Below are 18,241 nucleotides of genomic sequence, written 5' to 3'. Positions count from 1 at the left end.
ACACTAGGTGGCAGGTGATGGCAACCCAAATTGGAAAAACTGGGGAGATAAGGGAGCTGTGCTAGCTCAGGGAAAACAAACACTTGAGGAGCCAAACCACGGGAAGGGCAGAGGTGCCGTGGACCTTCAGGAACAGCTGGAACCAGGCGCTGCATAAGGCTCACACTCTCATCAGAGCTGCTCTTCCGGGTCACTTCTGCGTTTCCAAGCGCAGCCTACTAGGGAAGGGCTCTGATTGGCTGATCTTAGGTCACACGATCACACCGGACCAATCAATTCCAGGAAGGAAGCCCCTCCCCTTAGAACATGGCTGCTTCCAGCACGGCCACGAGGTTGAAGGTATGGCAGGAGCTCTAGTAAATTCTAGAAAAAAGTGGAGTAAGGTCCATGAAAATGGAGTCTGCTCGTAGCTGCAGGCGACAGAGAACACCGCCCTGACCAGTTTAGCCACTGGGAAGCCCTGGGGGCTGGGGATTGGCCCGGTGATGTCGCCTGCCCGGCACTCAGCTCGGAAAAGACCGTGTCCGCTTCATCCTCAGGCAGGTGCCTTCCGGGCCATCACACAGGGATGTCATCTAGCAGAGGAGGACAGGGACCCTGTTCAGCTGCAGGACGGAGGTTCCTCCCTCCTGTCAGAAGGGGTCCCGCACTAGGAAGCGTCAGCCCGAGCACCTCGGGCTCCCCCTGACTTGGGCTGGGGCGCCTGAGCCAGTTCTGGGGACATGGCCGTGATCCGCGGTGGCATCAGGACGCACCCTAGACCTGCCGTCCTCGTCTGGGTTCTCCCACCGATGGGCGTGGGGGGGGGGACGTAGGCCGGGTGGGGCCACCCTGCTGGGTCCCTCCTCTCACGGCCGCTCTGACCCTGTCGTGCAGGGGTCCTGTGGCTGTCCGTGGTCTCCGAGGTGCTCTATATCCTCCTGCTGGTCGTTGGCTTCAGCCTGATGTGTGTCGAGCTCGTGCGCTCCAGCAATGTCATCGACGGGCTCAAGCTCAACGCCTTCGCCGCTGTCTTCACGGTGCTGTCAGGTAAGGGGGAGGGCCCCGGGCCGTGGAGCCTACCCCTGGGCTTCGGGCGCAATGGACTGTGGGTGCGGGAGCTGAGGCTTGGCTGTGCCCCGCCCCCTCGCCCCCCGGCTGGGTGACCTTAGACCAGTCACTTCCGTTCTCTGAGCCTCCGTGTTACGGTTCGTAAAATAGCATTTATCGGCTCACTTATTCACGCCTTTGGTGGTTATTGAATATCTATCGCGTGCCAGGTGCTGGGCTAATCATAAGGACTGGGGTTTTAGGAAGGGACAGTTGCAGCTTTGGTGGCCTTTCCCACGCGCAGGAGAGACAGGTGGATGGGCTGGAGACATCTTCAGGAGCTGAACATCTTACGGCCCGTGATGGATGGTATTTGCGCGACAAGGCACAGAGCGGTGTCTTCTGAGAACGAGTGGATGATGATGTCTTCCGTAGGGATATGAAGCGGGGGGCCCTCTGGGGGAGGCAGGCCCATCCCTCATCTGCTTTAGTTTATGTGCCTCTGAGACATTCATGTGGAAGCCAAGGGAGCCACACTTCTGGGAGCTCAGGGACTAGCGTGGGGGTGGGCAGAGATGGGGCAGAAAAGCCCCAGAGCCGGGCATTTTGAGGGCTTTAGGGAGAATGGGTTGGCCAGCCTTGTGATGGCACTCAGGGAGGTGGAGACAGACCACTCCAAGAAAAGGCCACTGGATTACGTGGCCAGGTGCCCAGAGTTGTTTCAACAGATCCAGGTCAGGAGGGGTTAAGCAGGGAATGTGCCCGAGGGAGTAAAAGGAGCCTAGGAACCATAACTTCAGGCGGCCTGACGGTGATAGTGGTGGCTTGGCTGTGTAAGGTATCTCTTCCTAGAAAGCCAAAGGTAAATTGAATTTCTATAAGTCTAATCCCATTCTTCATGCATTGGAAGAACCCTCTATTTAATGAAACTGAAACGATGATCCTTTTGGTAAGGGAAATAATCTCCCCCTAATTGAAGTGTGTGTATCTAACAGAGGGACCCCACAAAGATCGCGAGCTGAATTCAAGAGATTACAGCACACCCCACAGATCAAAACACGCGTGACTTGGCACTCTTGGGGCGTGGAAATCTAACCATCACAGGAAAGGAAAGCAAAGAAAAAGAGAGTGAGCTCATGGCGTAGTGTCCGTTTGGGGTCCTGCTCACACCATTCCTAGCTATCGAACCGTGGACTGTTCTAGACCTGTTTGTTCTTTTGTTTTCCTCCCTCCATCTTGTAGTGATTTACTCAACCAATATTAGATGAAGGCCTAAAGGACCAGGCACTGTAGGTTTGGGGGAGTCAAAGGAAAAACGGCTGCGTCTTCATCCTCCTGAAGTTTGCAGTCTTGTGAGAGACGGGCTCACCAAACAATTAGAAAATAGTGCGTTGACCTCTGTGTACCGGGCCCAGGGCGGGGGATGGGGGTGGAGAAGGCATCCCTTTGAGCTGACACGTGGAAGAAAACATGAGTTTCCCTCATGGACAGCTTGGGGAAGGCATTCCGGATAGAGGGAACAGCATGGGCAGAGGCCTAGTGGGGTGGCGTATTCTGGAAACTCCGAGGTGTTCAGAATGATGGGAAGGCAGAGTAGAGAGAGCCAGAGAATCGAGAGATAAGGCGGGAGAGCTGGCTGGGGGAGGGTCTTTGTGCTTTGCCGTGATCTTCAGAATTTCCCCTGAAGGCGACAGGGAGGCATCAAGAATCCGGAGCAGAGGGACTATGGTCAAATGTGCATTTGGGGGTGAGGGCTCTGGCCGTGGCATGGATGGAGTGGAGCAAGAGTGGAGGCGAGGAAACTGGCCAGGAGGTGAGAAAGGACGCAGGGGCGGAGGGAACAGGCACACCCGCCCTCTGTCCGGCTAGGGGGTGAGGCGAGCAGGGTTGCAGGCCGCGCAGGAGAGCTGCCTGGATGGGTCTGGAGAGCAGAGGACCCAGGGCAGCTTCCTAGCTTGGAGTCCACAGAACTCGGGGGGTCCATGAGCCAGATGGGGGCTAATGTTCCAGCCTTAGTTCTTGACCTTGTAACTGACATGCAGTAGGTCCTTCAGCGGGGAACGGAGACAACAGGACTCCGCAGAGGGGAGCGCCTGCGCCGCCGTCACAAGTAACAGCCTGTGTTCGGGCTCTCCTGCGACAGTCGCGGCAAGTACCTCGAGGTGCGTTCATTCCACAGTGAAAAGCTTACTAGAGCTTTTGCAGAATGCTGTTACCTAGGGTGTTAATGCAGAAGACAAATACTCCAGTGCCGCACACCTGTTCGAATGTTGTGCTAACTAGATTTCCATAGAGCTCTCTCAGCCCGTGTGTTTTACTTTAGGCAGCCAGAAGCATGATTCTTTTTTTTTTTTTTAAAGATTTTATTTATTTATTTGACAGAGAGAAATGACAAGCAGGCAGAGAGGCAGGCACAGAGAGAGGAGGAAGCAGGCTCCCTGCTGAGCAGAGAGCCCGATGCGGGGCTCGATCCCCAGACCCTGAGATCATGACCTGAGCTGAAGGCAGCGGCTTAACCCACTGAGCCACCCAGGCGCCCCCAGAAGCATGATTCTGAGGAGGGCTCTGCAGGTCCAGACGGCCAGAGCCTTTGACCCAGGGTCCCCTGGCCGGCTTCTGGCTGGCTTCCAGCCAGGGATGGGACGAGCGGTGGATCACCGACACGGGGAAGGTGGGAAAAAGCAGACAGTGGGGAGGTCACGGGTCTGCTTGGAGCAGGTGGGCTGTGACATGCTGGTCCCTCTCTCTTGGTGGCAGTGTTACATTTTCTTTCCCGCTCCAAGCTCGAAGAATCCCCTCCATTATCCCAAGCAGGCAGCCCTCCCCCGGCCCCTGCGCCCTCCAGACACACAGTAAGAGCCGCTGGGCAGCCCGAGAAGGCATTTCCAGGTCTACAAGCAGATCTCTCGTGGGGTAGGAGATGTGGGCTCTTCCCCCGCCTCAAAGGGCTTAGCAAAGTTTTCACCTCTCAAAACAAAGCAAAGCAAAACAAACAAACAAAAAAAACCCCAGAGCCCCACTGCTAAAGAAAATAAGATTGTCTGCCGTAATTTCAGACAGATAAACAATGCAGGGCTCACGGAGGTTAATTGAGTTGCCCAGGGTCACACAGCTGGTCAGTTGTGGAGCCAGGATTAAACCCGGCTCCTGCTGGCCTCAAAGCCCTGTGTTCTTTTCATAGGGTGGAGCGGCAGGGGTGACCGGGCTGGAAGGAGAAGACTTTCAAGTCTTCAGAAAACAGTAACTAAGAAGCATGTGTGAGCCAGATGATGTCAGAAGACCGAAGTAGCAGGTCGGGGAGAGACAGGATTTTTGTCTTCCTGCCTGGGAGAAGGTAGACGGGCGGGCAACAGGACACCGGCAGAGAGGCTGTCCGGGCCCGGGAGCCCCTGGCCTTTCTGGAGCCTCTTGAGAACAGGGCAAGGGGTGAGGAGGGCCCTGGAAGAGAGGGATGGGCTTCGGGCCAGCTTTGATGGGAGGCGAAGGATTGGCCAAGCCCATTGACCGAGCCCGTGGGAGGGGGGCAAGGGCTGGGCTCGGAGGCTGCCAGACCAGCTCACACGGAGGGGTCCTCAGCCCAAGGTCAAAGCCTTCTAGGATAGAGAGGAAAGCAGACTTGGGGCATCCCCTACTTAACCCAATTATTATAACCAGTTATTACAACGAACCAAGTGATTCTGATGACTCATAAGAGCCAGCACTGGCTGAGATGCCAGGAGCACCGGCACCGGGCTCGGCCTGCCACATGCTGTCCTTGGAGGAGGGGCTAGCACTGCGCGTGTCCCCTCTTGCCTGCAGTCAGGTCCCTGGTAAGTTGTTAAACCCCCGGCCGAGCCTGCTGCATAAGGCGCTTTGAGTGGGGGACTTTAGCTTGTCCTGTTATTGTTCCCAGCTGTCTTCCAGTATATCGAGGGGTGGGTCATGGCCCAGGGACCAGCCCTGTCCCAGTGAGGCAGGGGGCAAGGGGATCATGCTCTCCAGTGAAGGGAGACAGGCTGGCAGGGCCCGTCCAGCAGGGCTGCATTCCTGGCAGAAGGTGGTTGTACAGATGGGGTTCGGCCCCGAGGACTGGGGGGCACGCGGGGGCTGTGGTTGCTGGCCCACTGGCCTGGGGCTAGAGCTCTCAGTACTTCTAGGGAAAATGTTTTCAGTTTGACTACTTTTCAAAGCAACAGAAGAAAAATTAATGCAATAATAATGAAGACCTAAGAGTGAATCTAGATTGGATCATAATTGTCTTTCCACCATTGCAGTCATAAAGTGTGATTTTTAATATTTCCTTTATGGAGAAACAGGCCCGTGGAGACAAACATGCGTGGGGCCCATGAAAGTCACGACGAGGCCCTGCAGCGGGCCATATCTTTCCTGGGGCTCTCAGGACCGGGCAAAACCCAGTTCTAGACCAGGGGTGGCTCCGGCCGCCTGTGGCCCCTTGCCCGGTCTCGTGACTTTAGCCAAGAGGTGTTGGGGAAGACAGAACTCCCTGAGTTTCTACCCCCAGTGACCAGAGTCTTAGAGCCCAGAAGGAATGTGAGAGCTGGCTGGAACATGTCTGTTCTTCCTCAGTTCCTCTGAAAAACGAGACCGATCTACTTAGGAAAAACACAAAATCATTTGGAGACTCTCTGTGCAATCCAGCCAACTGTGGGCTTTTAGTAAAAGCTGCTGCGGCACGGAGAGAAACGTGACCATTTCTGGGAAATAAGCAGACCTCATGGAGAAGGCAGTAAGAATATTTTGTTAAGCAGTGAGAAAAAGGAAATTTTGTGGCCAAGGCAAGGCAATGGTCGCTGTTTGGAATCGGGTTTCAGAACCGTTTTCAGAATGAGGTGTGGACAGAGGAACAAGCAGCTCCATGGCTGCCAAGGTGGACATCACAGTGTGCTTCGGGCAGAGGTTGGGGGACCTTGGAGTTTCTCTTAGTGCGGCAATTGTAACTATGTAGGATGAGTTTCTTGATACCCTTATTCTTGGGTCTATGCTGAAAGAATCCCACATGGATAATCCTCTCTGTTCAGTCTCCCTGCCCTGGTCAGACTGGGTCTCTCACCTATAACTTAGAAAGCAAGTACATTTGTGTATTTTTGTATCTAAAGATGAAGAGGGTCTGAGTTAGAGAAATATGTATTTCTATATTATTAAAGATTATTTTTATTGCAAATGACAAGAACCTAATCACATTAGCTAACAGAAGAAAAGGGGTGATGATAAAAACACTTTGATTCACCTAATTGGAAAATACAAGGTGGTTGAGCTTCAGGCATGGCTGTATCCAGGTGATCATGTCGTCAAGAATCTATGTGTATCTCCAAACTCTGCTTTCTTCTGACTTCATTCTCAATTAGGCTTTGTCCATGTGGAGAGAAGAGGGTCAAATGCAACTCCAGGCTTAATGTAAGATTCTAGGGGGTAGGGAGAGCTCCTTCCCAACAGCTCCTGCAAAACTTTAAGGAGGACTATGACTGGGTCAGCTAGGTTCATAGACTCATTCCTGAGCCAGTTTCCATTCCAGAGAATGAAATACTGATTAGGCAGGCCTGGGTCCCTAGACATGCCCAGGGTGTGGACTAAGCAGGATTATCACGCAGTGATGGACAAGTGACTGCCCAGGTGAACGGGTTGACTGCAGATCCCAATGGCTTCTCAGGTTGGGAGATTAGCAGGAGGTCAACAGTGGAGCGAAAGACTCAGAGCCCCTGGAAGGGCGGAGGTTGATCTGGGTTCCTTCAAAGCAGATCCTAAGATGAAGACTTGACTTGGGTGATGGTAGTTTATTTGGGAGGTAATCCCAGGACGTGTCGTGGAAGAGCGGAGAAGGAAGGCAGGAAAGGAGGAAAGTCAATACAGGGAGTGTTGATGCGAAGGTGAGCACAGGGAGCGATTGGGGGTCAGTCCTGCTGGGGTCCTCTGAGAGACTGTGCAGAACACATCTCAGAACTGTTCGCCCGAAGGGTGAGAAAGCAGCACACTTTACTCACCAGCTCCGGCCGGGCACTGGTTTAGAGTCACTCCTGAGGCATTAACCTTCCAGAATCTCTACTCTTCTCCACCTAAGAAAGTAAGTATGTGAGGAAGGAAGCTGCTACCGGGCACAGAAACCATCCTAACCCACGCTGCAGGTGGCCTCTGGCATTGGGGCAGGACTGACAGCGTCTGGCAGAAAACCAAATCAAGGCAAAGGGGGGTGATCTTCTGATACCACTGGTACATTGCAATATAATTCTCACGCCGTCTGCCCAGAGCGAGCCTTGGACGCCATGATCCCCAGCCAGACCGCCTCCACCTCAGATGCCCACCACAAGTTCAGTGTCAGCCCAGGCCAGCCTCCCTCCTGACCAGCTGACAAAGTCAGGGTTCCCACAGGCCCCTGCGATCATGCACTAGAACGAGTCACAGACACAATCGGGGCAAGCCGGAAGAGTTCCAAGGAAGAGACCCTAAGGGCGAGGTATGGGAGGGCCTCAAATGCATGGCTTCGGTGCCCACCTAATGTGGTGGGGTCGGGGTGCAGAGCCTCGGTGGTGCAACTGTGTTCATACACCAGGCAGCTTGCTTGAGCCTGGTCTACAGAGGCTTTTACTGGGGCTCATTACATAGGACTGATGGGCTCTCAGGCCCTGCGCTTGAACTAGTTCTCTAACCCTCCAGCCTACCCCCTGGAGGCTGATGTTGGCGCTGGCTCCAAGCCCTACCCTCTGATCACATGGTGGATCTGCCTGGTGGCCGGCCCCCATTTTGAGTCCTCTCATTCATTAGCGAAAACTCGGGTGAGATCCAGGGGCTCGTGCATAACAAGGACACCCCAGTCACTTGGGAAATCCCAAGGATTTAGAGGCTCCCTCTCAGAACCCAGGACTAAGGCCAGGCGGATTCTTTATTAAACAGGGGTCTGGATGGGCAGACTGGGGCTGTGCCCGAGGCCGGGTCCTGTTTGGGTGGGCAGGGCCGCACTGGTAATGGTTTCAGGGAGTGAGGGGCCTGGGCCTTCTCCTCTGATTTGGGACCATTAAGCACTAGCAAGCGGGTGGGCGTGCTTGGCCTGCAGGCTTTGTGGGGAGGCTGGGAGTGTTTGGGATCCTCTCTCCAGCTCCCTGTTCCCATTCTTCCCACGCTCATCCCCTGATCCCCGGGGTGTTTCTGGGAGAGATCTTAATTTTCGTACTGAGCTCCTGTCCTGGCCTAGCACAGGTCTTCAGAATTTTGGGGGGCTGTTTGCCTCCTGTCTCTGCTCTACGGTCTTCTGTAACGCCAGACAGACACAGGATCCATCTTCGTCTTTGCCATCATCCCACAGGTCACAGTCCCCGAAACCCAGCCAGAAGTGTCCTAGAATCCAGAACTTTTCAAATTTTGGAAGGTAATGTGGTTCCCTAGACCATCCGTTACCTACCACTGCGGCAGGGGCTGGGCAGCACCCTGTAAGCAAACACGTCTCCTATCTCTGTGGTAAAAGCCAGGAATATTCATGCTAGGGGGATAAATAAAGACCGTCAGTAGTTTCACATCTGTTCAGGTCAGGCTTTCTCGCTAAATGAGCTCGGGTCAAGCCAGGTTTTATGTCAAAATGAGTTACAAAGAAGCTTTTGGATTTCAGAAGTTCTGAAAATTTGGAAGTGCAGACAGGAAGCCATGGGCTCAGTAACTAGCATTTACTGAGCGACTGCTATGTGCTAGTCTTCTAAACCCATCGCCTCTGTGGAAGGCGGTGATGGTAGGTGCTATCCTTATGCCCCATTTTATAGCTGAGAACATCAAGGCACAGCGGGGGTGAGTGCGGTTCTGTCCTGAAAGCCTATGTGCTTTACTACCCCATGGGCCCATGGAGGCTGCTGCTGCGCCTCGGCTGCTCCGTCCATCCAGTCCCTTCTGGTCCCCCGGGCTCTTTGTCGCTGGGGCCACACAGGAGATGGGAGACTGAGGCTGATACTTTCAGCACCTGCGGTCCCGTCCCTCTTGATCCAAGTTCTCAAATCCAGTGCCCACTGAGCAGTGTGGGCGATATCAGTGGGGAAAGCCAGCCGGGTGTAATACAGCAGTGACCGTGAGGACCCTGGCAAACGGGAGGGGTACGCCCCCTCAGCAGCGCATGGTTGCCATGGAGAGAGCTGTGTGGCCTTCCGGGAAAGCCCCAGATCAGATTTTTAATCCCATTGTTTTTAAAATAGCTTTACTGAAGCATAACTTATAGATCGTAAAATTCTCCCATGTAAAGTGTACAGTTTTGTGCTTTTTAGTAACCATCACCACAGTGCGATTGTAAAACTTTTTCGTCGCCCCGAAAAGAACTCGGGTACCCACTAACACTCCTTATCATCCACCAAGCCTCCCAGCTGTGGGCAGCCGCTCATCCACGGTCTTTCTCCATATTTGCCTTGCGGACATCCTGCATAAACGAGATCCTACCGTGTAGGGTCTTTACGGCTGCTGCTTTCACTTAGCGTGAGGTCTTCACGGGCTTCATCCGTGTTCTAGCAGGGGTCAGCATCCCATTCCTTTCTACTGCGGAACAACGTTCCACAGCCCAGGTCCACCACATCCGGTTTCTCCATTTCTCAGTGGATGGGGCATGTGTGTTGTGTCCACTTTCTGGCTAGCTCTGAGCCTTCTGTGATGGCAGGAGCGTTCACGGACTAGTGTTGGCGCGGACATAGGTTTTCCGAGGGCAGGAATGGTCGGGTCACATGGTAATCCTCTGTTTAACTTTGAATTCAAAATATTTGAAGTGGTCAGTGCCAGCCAACAGAACAAGCTTGCAGACCCTCACCTCCCTCCCCTGCCCCAGCCAAGAAAAGGCCAGCTTTTTATTTATTTATTTTTTTGTCCTAAGGATGACAGTATAGACCGCTCCTTCCCCCACCCCCCCCCAGAGGCCCCTGACCTAATCTGCTCAGTGAATGAAGGCTTCCAAAAGTGAAAAAAACGGGGAAGGGAAGGATTTGCAGATGGGTTTTTCTTGCCCCTTCCCTGCAAACCTCTGAGACAAGGAAGTTTAGAGCCTCTGGTTGGAGAGAAAGAAAAGGGGGAGAAAATACAGTGGAAAAAACACGAATTAACATCTTAAACTATTATCCAGCCCCACGCATGTGCCTGAGGAGCAGTCGGCTTACTCCCCGGGGACCTGAAGTTGAAACTCCCCACAGGTACAGCTGTTCCCTGGGCTCCAGTTCCAGAACCTTTTGGGATTTAAAAATATGTAGAATCTTTTCTCACTTAGCCTAATTGGACCATTTTCATGATTTTTTTTTTTCTAAATCAAAGTCTGTCTTTGCCATTTCTAGTTGGTGTTTATCAAAGGTTACATTCGTGGAATCGGACCCAGGCTCCATCCCCTGACTATGAAGTGTGGCCTGTGCCTTCCTCTCTAAGCCCCTTCGTCTCCTGCATTTCAGTCCCTCCTCGGTGTTCCTGGCACCCGGAGACCATCTTGCCCGAGCCCGGGGCTCTGTCTGCAGGACTGCCCTCCCACACTCTGCCAACTCCTTCAGGCCCCTCTCAAAGGGCATCTCCTTGGAGGTGGAGGGTCTTCCCTTCTCCCTCCTCCCATTCCCACCCCCCCCACCGTGTGGTTTTTATTCACGGCTTAGGGCTTTCCAGCAGTGCCTTAGGCACTCAGTGGATACCCTTGAGTGGATGCAAGAACTTCCATACTCATCTGTTTTCTTGTCTGCTGCCCCGCCCTTCTCCCCCAGACATGGTTTGCTCAACCTTGGTACAACATTTTGTGCTGGGTCATTCTTCATGGTGGGGGAGGGTTGGCTATCCTGGACCTGGTAGGCTCAGCAGCATCCTTGGCCTCTAGCCACCGGAGGCCCCAGTAACACCTCCCTCCAAGGCATGATAACCAAAATGTCTCTGGACCTCACCCAGTGTTCCTTGGGAGGCAGAATCCCGCCCGGTTGAGAACCATTGCCCTACACAGCGGGTTCCAGGAGAGCAGGGGCCTGATCGTTCTCCTTCACAGTTGCGGCCTGAAGTCCTGACCCGCAGCTACTTCTCATCGAATGCATGAGAACTCCAGAGGCGAAGCCCATGGGTAGATCCCTCCGCATGAGCTGGTTCCTGAGCCTTTGGGTTCACAGTGTGGGCTCCTAGGGCGGGCGTGGGCTTTGGAACTGGACCCCAGCCCGGCCACATTGGACTGCGTGTCCTGGGCAAATTGCGTATCTTCTCTGAGCCCCCGTGTTGCCTCTGAGAAAGCAGCGACAGGATAGTTTGGAGCCACGAAATGAAACCATCCATGGAGGAGCCAGCGGAGCAAGTGGGCGCGTGACGTGTGCTCAGGCCTTGCTCGTTAAACAGGCTTGCGCGCCGGGCTGAGAAGGGGCAGGGGTGCGGGGACCAGGGGCAGGGCTAACTGGACGAGCGCATCCTGGTTGCTCGGGTTTGGATGAGAAGCCCTGTCTGCTAGCCCTGTGTTTGGGGCCCTTAGCACGTGCGCTATTCCACCGCATCCTGAGTTTCTTAGAAGAGCGCAGGTCTTGCCCTCGGGTTTCCTGAGACAGAACACCCCACAGCCATCCGCCCTGGGTCAGCGCCAGCCCTCGGCCCTTGGCAGCTGCCGGTCCGCTGAACTACTCTTCTCTCTGGCCCCCGGGCTGCTTCCTTTCCCCTCGGCTTCTCTCTGCTCGTGGGAGGGCCTCGGGACTGTCGGTTTGTGGCTTAAATGTATTTTGACTCTGTGTGGCCGACTGGAGCGGAGCGTGCTGGGGGAGGTGGGCCTGTGGCGGCCGGCCTCTCCCCCCGGGGGCCCACAGAAACTGGGAGAAACGCTTGCCTCACATGAGGCCTTAAAGGATGGGCGGAAAGTTGATCCCAGGGTGGTCACGGGTGACAAAGGCAAAGAGACAGGGACACACATCCTCCCGTTCCTCCCTCCCTTTCTTCCTTCCCCAGAAAGTCCTTGAGCATTTCCCCTGTGCCAGGTGCCAGGAAGCAGGCAGCAGGCTCTCTGCTCCGGGGCAGGGCATGGGGGGGCTTTGTCTGGTGGGGGAGACAGTGGATGCCGAGTGGCAGAGCCTGTGACAGCAAGAGGAAGTCCCAAGACGCTGTCACAGGGTACCCTGCCCCGCTGGGGGGCTGCCCTCTGAGGCCTAAAGAGTGGGAGGCGCTGGCTGGCTGAGGGGCCGGTGGGGGTGAAGGGGGTTGGAGAGAGAGCTCCGGGCAAGAGGGCAGGAAGAAGGCGGCCCCAGGTCTGTGGGCTGTTCTCAGGGTGGCCATGGGAGGAGCCTGGAGACGCAGAGGTGGGCCGTGCAAGGCTTCTGCTTTCTCCCCAGGGCCTGAGGGAGGAAGCCAGGGAAGGGTTTCCAGCCCCAGCTCAGGGAGGTTGGCACAGGGACCGGCCGGCAGGGACTGTGCTGCCGGGGGTGGGGAAGTGGAAAGCTGGGCGGGCTTGTGGCAGTCTGAGGATCCCGGGCTAGGAGACGAGGGGGCTTGCCATGGTGGGGTGCAGCGGGGGAGCCTCTGAGGATTTTCAGCAAGGAGGATGTGAGGAGCCTACTAGAATGGTCCAGGGGAGAGACGCAGGCTGCTCGGGCCAGGACGGCGAAGGTGGAGGTGTGACAGGTGGCTCGCCTCTGGATAGGTCTGAAAGGTAGAGCCAACGGGGTGGGCTGACGGAACCGGCATAGGAGAGATGGGGGTGGAGATGGGAATCCGTAGCTCACCTGCAGCTTTGCTAAGAGCTTGAGCACAGGGAGCGCGGGGAGAGAGAACGCTACAGAGGCCGCCATGCTTGGCAGTTCGGACTTCCCTCTGGAGCCAGTGGGAGCCAGAGACGATTCTAGACCAGGGCGGGGGTGGGGGGAGCGAGATGGTCGGGAGTACCCTTTCAGAATGTCCTGCTGCGGGGCATCTGGGGGACTCAGTCATTAAGGGTCTGCCTTCAGCTCAGGTCATGATCCCAGGGTCCTGGGATCGAGCCCCGCTTCGGACACCCTGCTCAGCAGGAAGCCTGCTTTTCCCTCTCCCACTCCCCCTGCTTGTGTTCCCTCTCTGGCTGTCTCTGTCAAACTAAATAAAATCTTAAAAAAAAAAAAGAAGGTCCTGCTGTGTTCCTCTGCCAGTTAGGACAGCCTCCTCCCTTTGACTCCGGGATGGAGGGGCCACGATATGGTTTGAGGACGGTGTTTCTCAACCTTGGTTTCATCACTGCTCTCCTAGGAGCCTTGTTAGAAGTTTTTCTTCCTAATTGTCCTTTCTTCCATGGAACTTTCACTCCGTGGGTATACGGTATATCTGCTTACATATTATATGTACATCTGTGCTTTCTAGATGAGAGTTAGGGTTTGTTTTTGTTTGTTTTGTTTTGCACATACAGGTGACCCTTGAACCCATGGGGGTTAGTGGCACTGAATCCTCATGTAGTGAAAAATCCATGTATAGATTTTAACGCTCCCGAAACTTAACTATGAGTCGTCTACTGCTGACCAGAAATCTTACCAACAACATCAACAGTCCGTTAGCACACATCTGATATGTTATACATATTAGATACTGTGTTCTTACAATAAAGCAAGCTAGAGAAAGAAAATGTAATTAAAAATATCGTAAGGAAGAGAAAATAGTTCTACAGTACTGTACTTGTCGAAAAAAATCCACATTGGAAGTGAAGTTCAAACCCATGTTGTTCAGGGTCGCCTGCTGATGGTGGCCTTTCAGGCTGAGTAAGACGGACTCTGGGGGAGTTAAGACATGCTCTGGGACCTGGGGGCTGGCATCTGGCCTCCTCTGACTGGCTGTGGGTCTTTGCTGATCTGAGCAGTTGTTCTGTGCAATTTGATTTGGCTCCATGGAGCACCGTTGATGCTCCGTGCCTGTGCTGGACCCAAGGCAGCAGATCTGAGCAGGGCCTGGCCCAACTTTCTGTGGACTTCTTGCCAGGGAGTAGGAGAAGGGAGAGATAGGCTGCCAGGGATGGGGGTGTCATCATCCCGGGGTTGCTCAGAAAGACTGAGTCTGCGGAAAGATTGGACCCCATGGAGAACTGGAGTTTTTTGTTTTTAAATAAAATTCCAGTTATCAAGAAAGTTGATCACCCCTATGTTGCTGGTGGGCATGTGAAATGCTTGCAGGCGCTCTGGGAAAGAGTTTGGCAGTTCCTTTCAAAAGTAAAAATGGACCCAGCCATTGCATTCTTGGGCATTTATCCCAGAAAAAGGAAGACTTATTTTCATGTAGGAACTTGTACATGGATGTTCAGAGCAGCTTTATTTGTAAAAGCCTCAAACTGGAAACTAGCCAAATGTCCTTCAATGGATGAATAAATCTATAAACTGTGGTATATCCACACCATGGAATACTACTAAGCAACAAAAAAGGAACCAACTACTAGAAACGACAGGAGTTGGTGAGGATGTGGAGAAGAGGGAAGCCTTGTGTGGTGCAGACGGGTGCAGTCACTCTGGAAAACCATATGGAGTCCTCAAGAAATTAAAAATAGAACTACTGTACGATCCAGTAATTCCACTCCTGGGATCCACCCAAAGAAAATAAAAACACTAATTCAAAAAGACACAGGCACCCCTATGTTTATTGCAACATTATTTACAATCGCCAAGATACGGAAGCAGCCCAAGTGTCTGTCGATAGATAAATGGGTAAAGAAGTTGGGATGTAGCCCTATAATGAAATACTACTCAGCCATAAAAAATGAGATCTGGCCATTTGCAACAACATGGATGGATCTAGAGTGTATAATGCTAAGGGAGCAAGTCAGACAGGGAAGGACAGATATCATAGGATTTCACTTATATGTGGAATTAAAAAAAAAAACAAACAAGCAGATAAAAAAACCAGACTCTTAAATACAGAGAACAAACTGGTGGTGGCCAGAGGGGAGGGGGGCGAGGGGACGGGCGAAATAGGTCAAGGGGATTGAGAGGCGCAAACTCTCAGTTTGTACAAAGCAAGTCACGGGGATGAAAAGGACGGCGTAGAGAGAGTTTAGTCAATAATGTCGTAACGTGACGGATGGTGACGGCCCGCGCTTGTGGCGCGCGCTGCTTCACGTGGGGGGTTGACAAACCCCTAAGTCGGATACCCGAAACAACTCTCCTTCAATAACAGATTTTTTTTTTTTTTTTTTTTAAAAAGGAACCAACTTTGGACCTTAGGGAAATTAATCCGAGCGGGAAACGCCAATCTTCGAGGCTACGTGTGCCCTGATTGCTGTGATGTAACATTTGTGCTGTAACATATATAGACACGGAGAACAAATCAGTGGTTGCCAGGGATTAGGGGCAGCAGGCTGGTGGGTGTGACTGTAAAGGGGGCGATATTAGGGGATCTTGGGATGGTGAAGTCGAGTATCTTAACGTGGTGGTGGGCAGGCAGGGCTACACATGCGACAGAATTATACACAGCTGCACACCCGCGCACTCAACAGGTGCATGCGTAACTGGTGAAATCTGACTCAGCCCTATGGGCTGGGTCAAGGGCAATTTCTTGATCGCCATATTGTATCCTAAGACCATACAAATTGTGTCTTAACAGTGGGGGAAGAGTGTGCAAGACATTCTTGTACATTTCTTCACAAGCTCCTGCAAATCAATAATTATTTCAGAATAAGTTGTTTTTTTTGTTTTTGTTTTAGTTTTGGTTTTTGTTTTTAAATTCCAGTTACCCGAGTCAGAAGGTAACTTAGAGGTGATCCAGTTGGACACCTGGCCTTTTGGTGTTCCACAAGCCTCTTGGCCCGCCTTTGTACCTGTAGCGTTATCTCACCTGTCTGTGGCAGGTCCCAGGAGATAAGAAGCTGAACCAGAACAGTCCCTGAGTCTGCAGCCCCATGAGAACCCGTGATGCCGAACTCAGCCTGACTGGGAGGCCCAGGAGGCACAGTTCCATGACTCCCTGCCTTCACTTGGGCCCTTCCAGCTGCCTGTCTCCTTCTTCCCTTCTTCCCACTGCCCCTCCTCGTTGAGCGCATGCTGACCTTGCCAGACCCAGCTCAAAGCTCACCTCCTTTTCCAGGCCTTCCCCACACACAGGGAAAACGGACCTTTCTCTCCCTCTGGTCTTTTTCAGGGACTGAGAAGATAAATGCCTTCAGTGGCCTGGGAGGAGATCTGAGTGAGAGCAGGAACACGGCGGGAATGGCCCAGGCAGGGGCAGGGAGAGGCGGGCCCGGCGGGGCCTGTGAGGCTTCGTGACTACAGCCTCCAGCTAAATAGCACAGCTCCCATCAGACTGTGGAGGGTCGCCGAGGGGAAATGTGGACCCATTGTTGCCAGGCTTTCAGATTTTTCCAAGAGAAGCCAGAACACCCATATTTTAATGGAAATCCTCCAGATTCTTAAGTGTTGGCAAAAAGAAAAAAAAAATCCATTTTTTATAGCTCTAGCCAACATCTGCAGGTTGAATTCAGCCCATGGTCTGCCAGTTTTAGATACAGCTTATGTCTTTCTATTTTAGTATTTGTAATAATTGATTTTACTTCACTATTTATGTCCTCCTCCTCATTAGCCTTGAGGGAATGGCCATGCCTTATTCACAGCTGGATCCCCAGTGGCTGGTCCAAAGCTTTGCCTATAGAGGACACTTAATAAATATTTGTTGAATGAATGAGCTGAAATGTTAAAAGCAAGTCAGGGCCTGCCGAGGAGTCTGAAGTTTCCAGAAAGGAACAGGGGTCCGTCAGCTGGGGGTAGCCACTGTGTCTTCAGGAAGTAGGGCTCGGAGGGGAGACTGTGTTCTGTTCTTGGCCTCCCCAAGCCTCCTCATGGTGATTGAAATTCGGCCACATCCTCTCCGAGCTCTGGAGGCAAGGTTGGGGGGGAATATGCAGGCCATTGGGCCTTTCATACAAATGAGCCTGGCCCCAGGCACAGGGCCAGGCAGAAATTGGGCTTTGGGGGATAGGAGGAGGTGAGAATTTTAATAAGTTTAATAAAAACTGGAAGTAAAACCCATAGTCCTGGAACTGCTCCGTTCTAGCAGTTTTAAATGACCTAGTGGCGTGGGTGTTGCAGAGGCTGCTGGGCGCTCAGGGGCCTGGTCTTAGGGGAACCATGAAGAGGCTCAGGCACTGGTCCAAGGGAAGGCTGGCTCTGAGGGGCATGGCCAGGAAGGTGTCCTGGAGGTATGGCCAGGAAGGGACAGAGCCCGGGCGTGTGGCCAGAAGGGGGCAAGGCCTGGATACATGACCTTGGGTGGAAATCAGGTCAGTGGGCAGGGCTGCTGGAGGCCTGCAGGAGAATCTTGTTCCCTCCTCTCTCCAGTGGCCAGGACTTCAGTCATCTGGGGGTTATGCAGGTAGAGGATGCAACCCCAGGCAAGTGGGTTGGGGAGGGAACTAGGTGGGGAAACGGAGGACAAACCTCTGTTATAGAGGAAAAGGCTGTGTTCTGAAGCCCCTTTATGTGGCTGGGGAAGAGAGTGGGGAAGGGGAGAGGGGGGAAGGATTTAGCATGGGAGTTCTGGAGATAGATACAGCTTATGCCTTTTTGGACATAATGGAGTTCTCCATTAACTGGAGGGAACGAGATTCAGGAACTCCTGGGACATCCCAATGGCCAAGGCTCATTAGTTTGTGTTGTCCCTGACCGATGGAGGCAGGAACCAGGCCCAGCCTCTACTCCCAGGGCTTTCCTCCATGTCACTCATGTGCCAGGCACTCTCCTTGGTGGAGTGTGAGCTTTAGGGCAGGATTGGGTCTGTCTTGTCATTCTTATGTCCCTAGTCCCTGGCACAAAGCTGGCCTTCCTGAATGGTTGTTCATGAGATGAGGGTAACAGAACCTGCTTTATGGTAACCTAAGAGGGTGCTTGCATGTGGGAGGGGTACATGGGGAGGGGGGTGGACACCAAAGTCTTCCTGCTGCTCAGATAGGCAGCTGTCTCCTTGCCCCTGGACCAGGCTGGGCCACCAATAGAGAATGGAGGGGTTTGGGCATGAGCTGCGTTTATCAGCCTGAGCTCCCTTCTTGGGAGGCTGGAGACTCCCTAAGAAGTCTTCCATTGTAGGTGTGGAGAAGAGAAGGTGGGAAGCCATCGTGTGGGGGGATGAAGGGCAGACCACCTGGGTGTGGATCCTTTCCTCACCACCAACTGTGTGTCTTTGGTCAAGTTCCCCAAACAGGGTAATAGTCCCACCATTGGTCCCCACCATATGGGCAGGTTGCAAGGATTGAAGCGGCGAGCATGTACTGAGTGCTTAGCGCGGGGCCCAGTGTGGGTCTTGGGACGATGACCATAACAGAATCGGTAATACCATG

The 18,241-nt window shown here is 53.3% G+C and overlaps 1 protein-coding gene across 5 annotated transcripts in view; it reads left to right on the top strand.

Moving 5' to 3' along the window:
* GSG1L (GSG1 like) overlaps nt 1–18,241 on the top strand; it is a 197,797-nt gene that overhangs the window by 124,504 nt on the left and 55,052 nt on the right. For 3 of the 5 annotated variants that reach the window (XM_044233445.1, XM_044233444.1, XM_044233447.1), the window contains exon 3: nt 877–1,029. The exons of 1 other annotated variant lie outside the window; for it this stretch is intronic. In XM_044233445.1, the coding sequence (XP_044089380.1) occupies nt 877–1,029 (153 nt within the window). Of the gene's footprint in view, nt 1–308; nt 340–876; nt 1,030–18,241 lie in introns of those variants that run through there. One more of the 5 variants, XM_044233448.1, reaches the window with a different exon arrangement.

This window comes from Neovison vison, chromosome 14, assembly GCF_020171115.1.
Source record: "Neovison vison isolate M4711 chromosome 14, ASM_NN_V1, whole genome shotgun sequence".
NCBI classification, from domain to species: domain Eukaryota; kingdom Metazoa; phylum Chordata; class Mammalia; order Carnivora; family Mustelidae; genus Neogale; species Neogale vison.
Note: the sequence above shows the minus strand (reverse complement) of the source record. Positions and strands in the feature narration are given on the sequence as shown.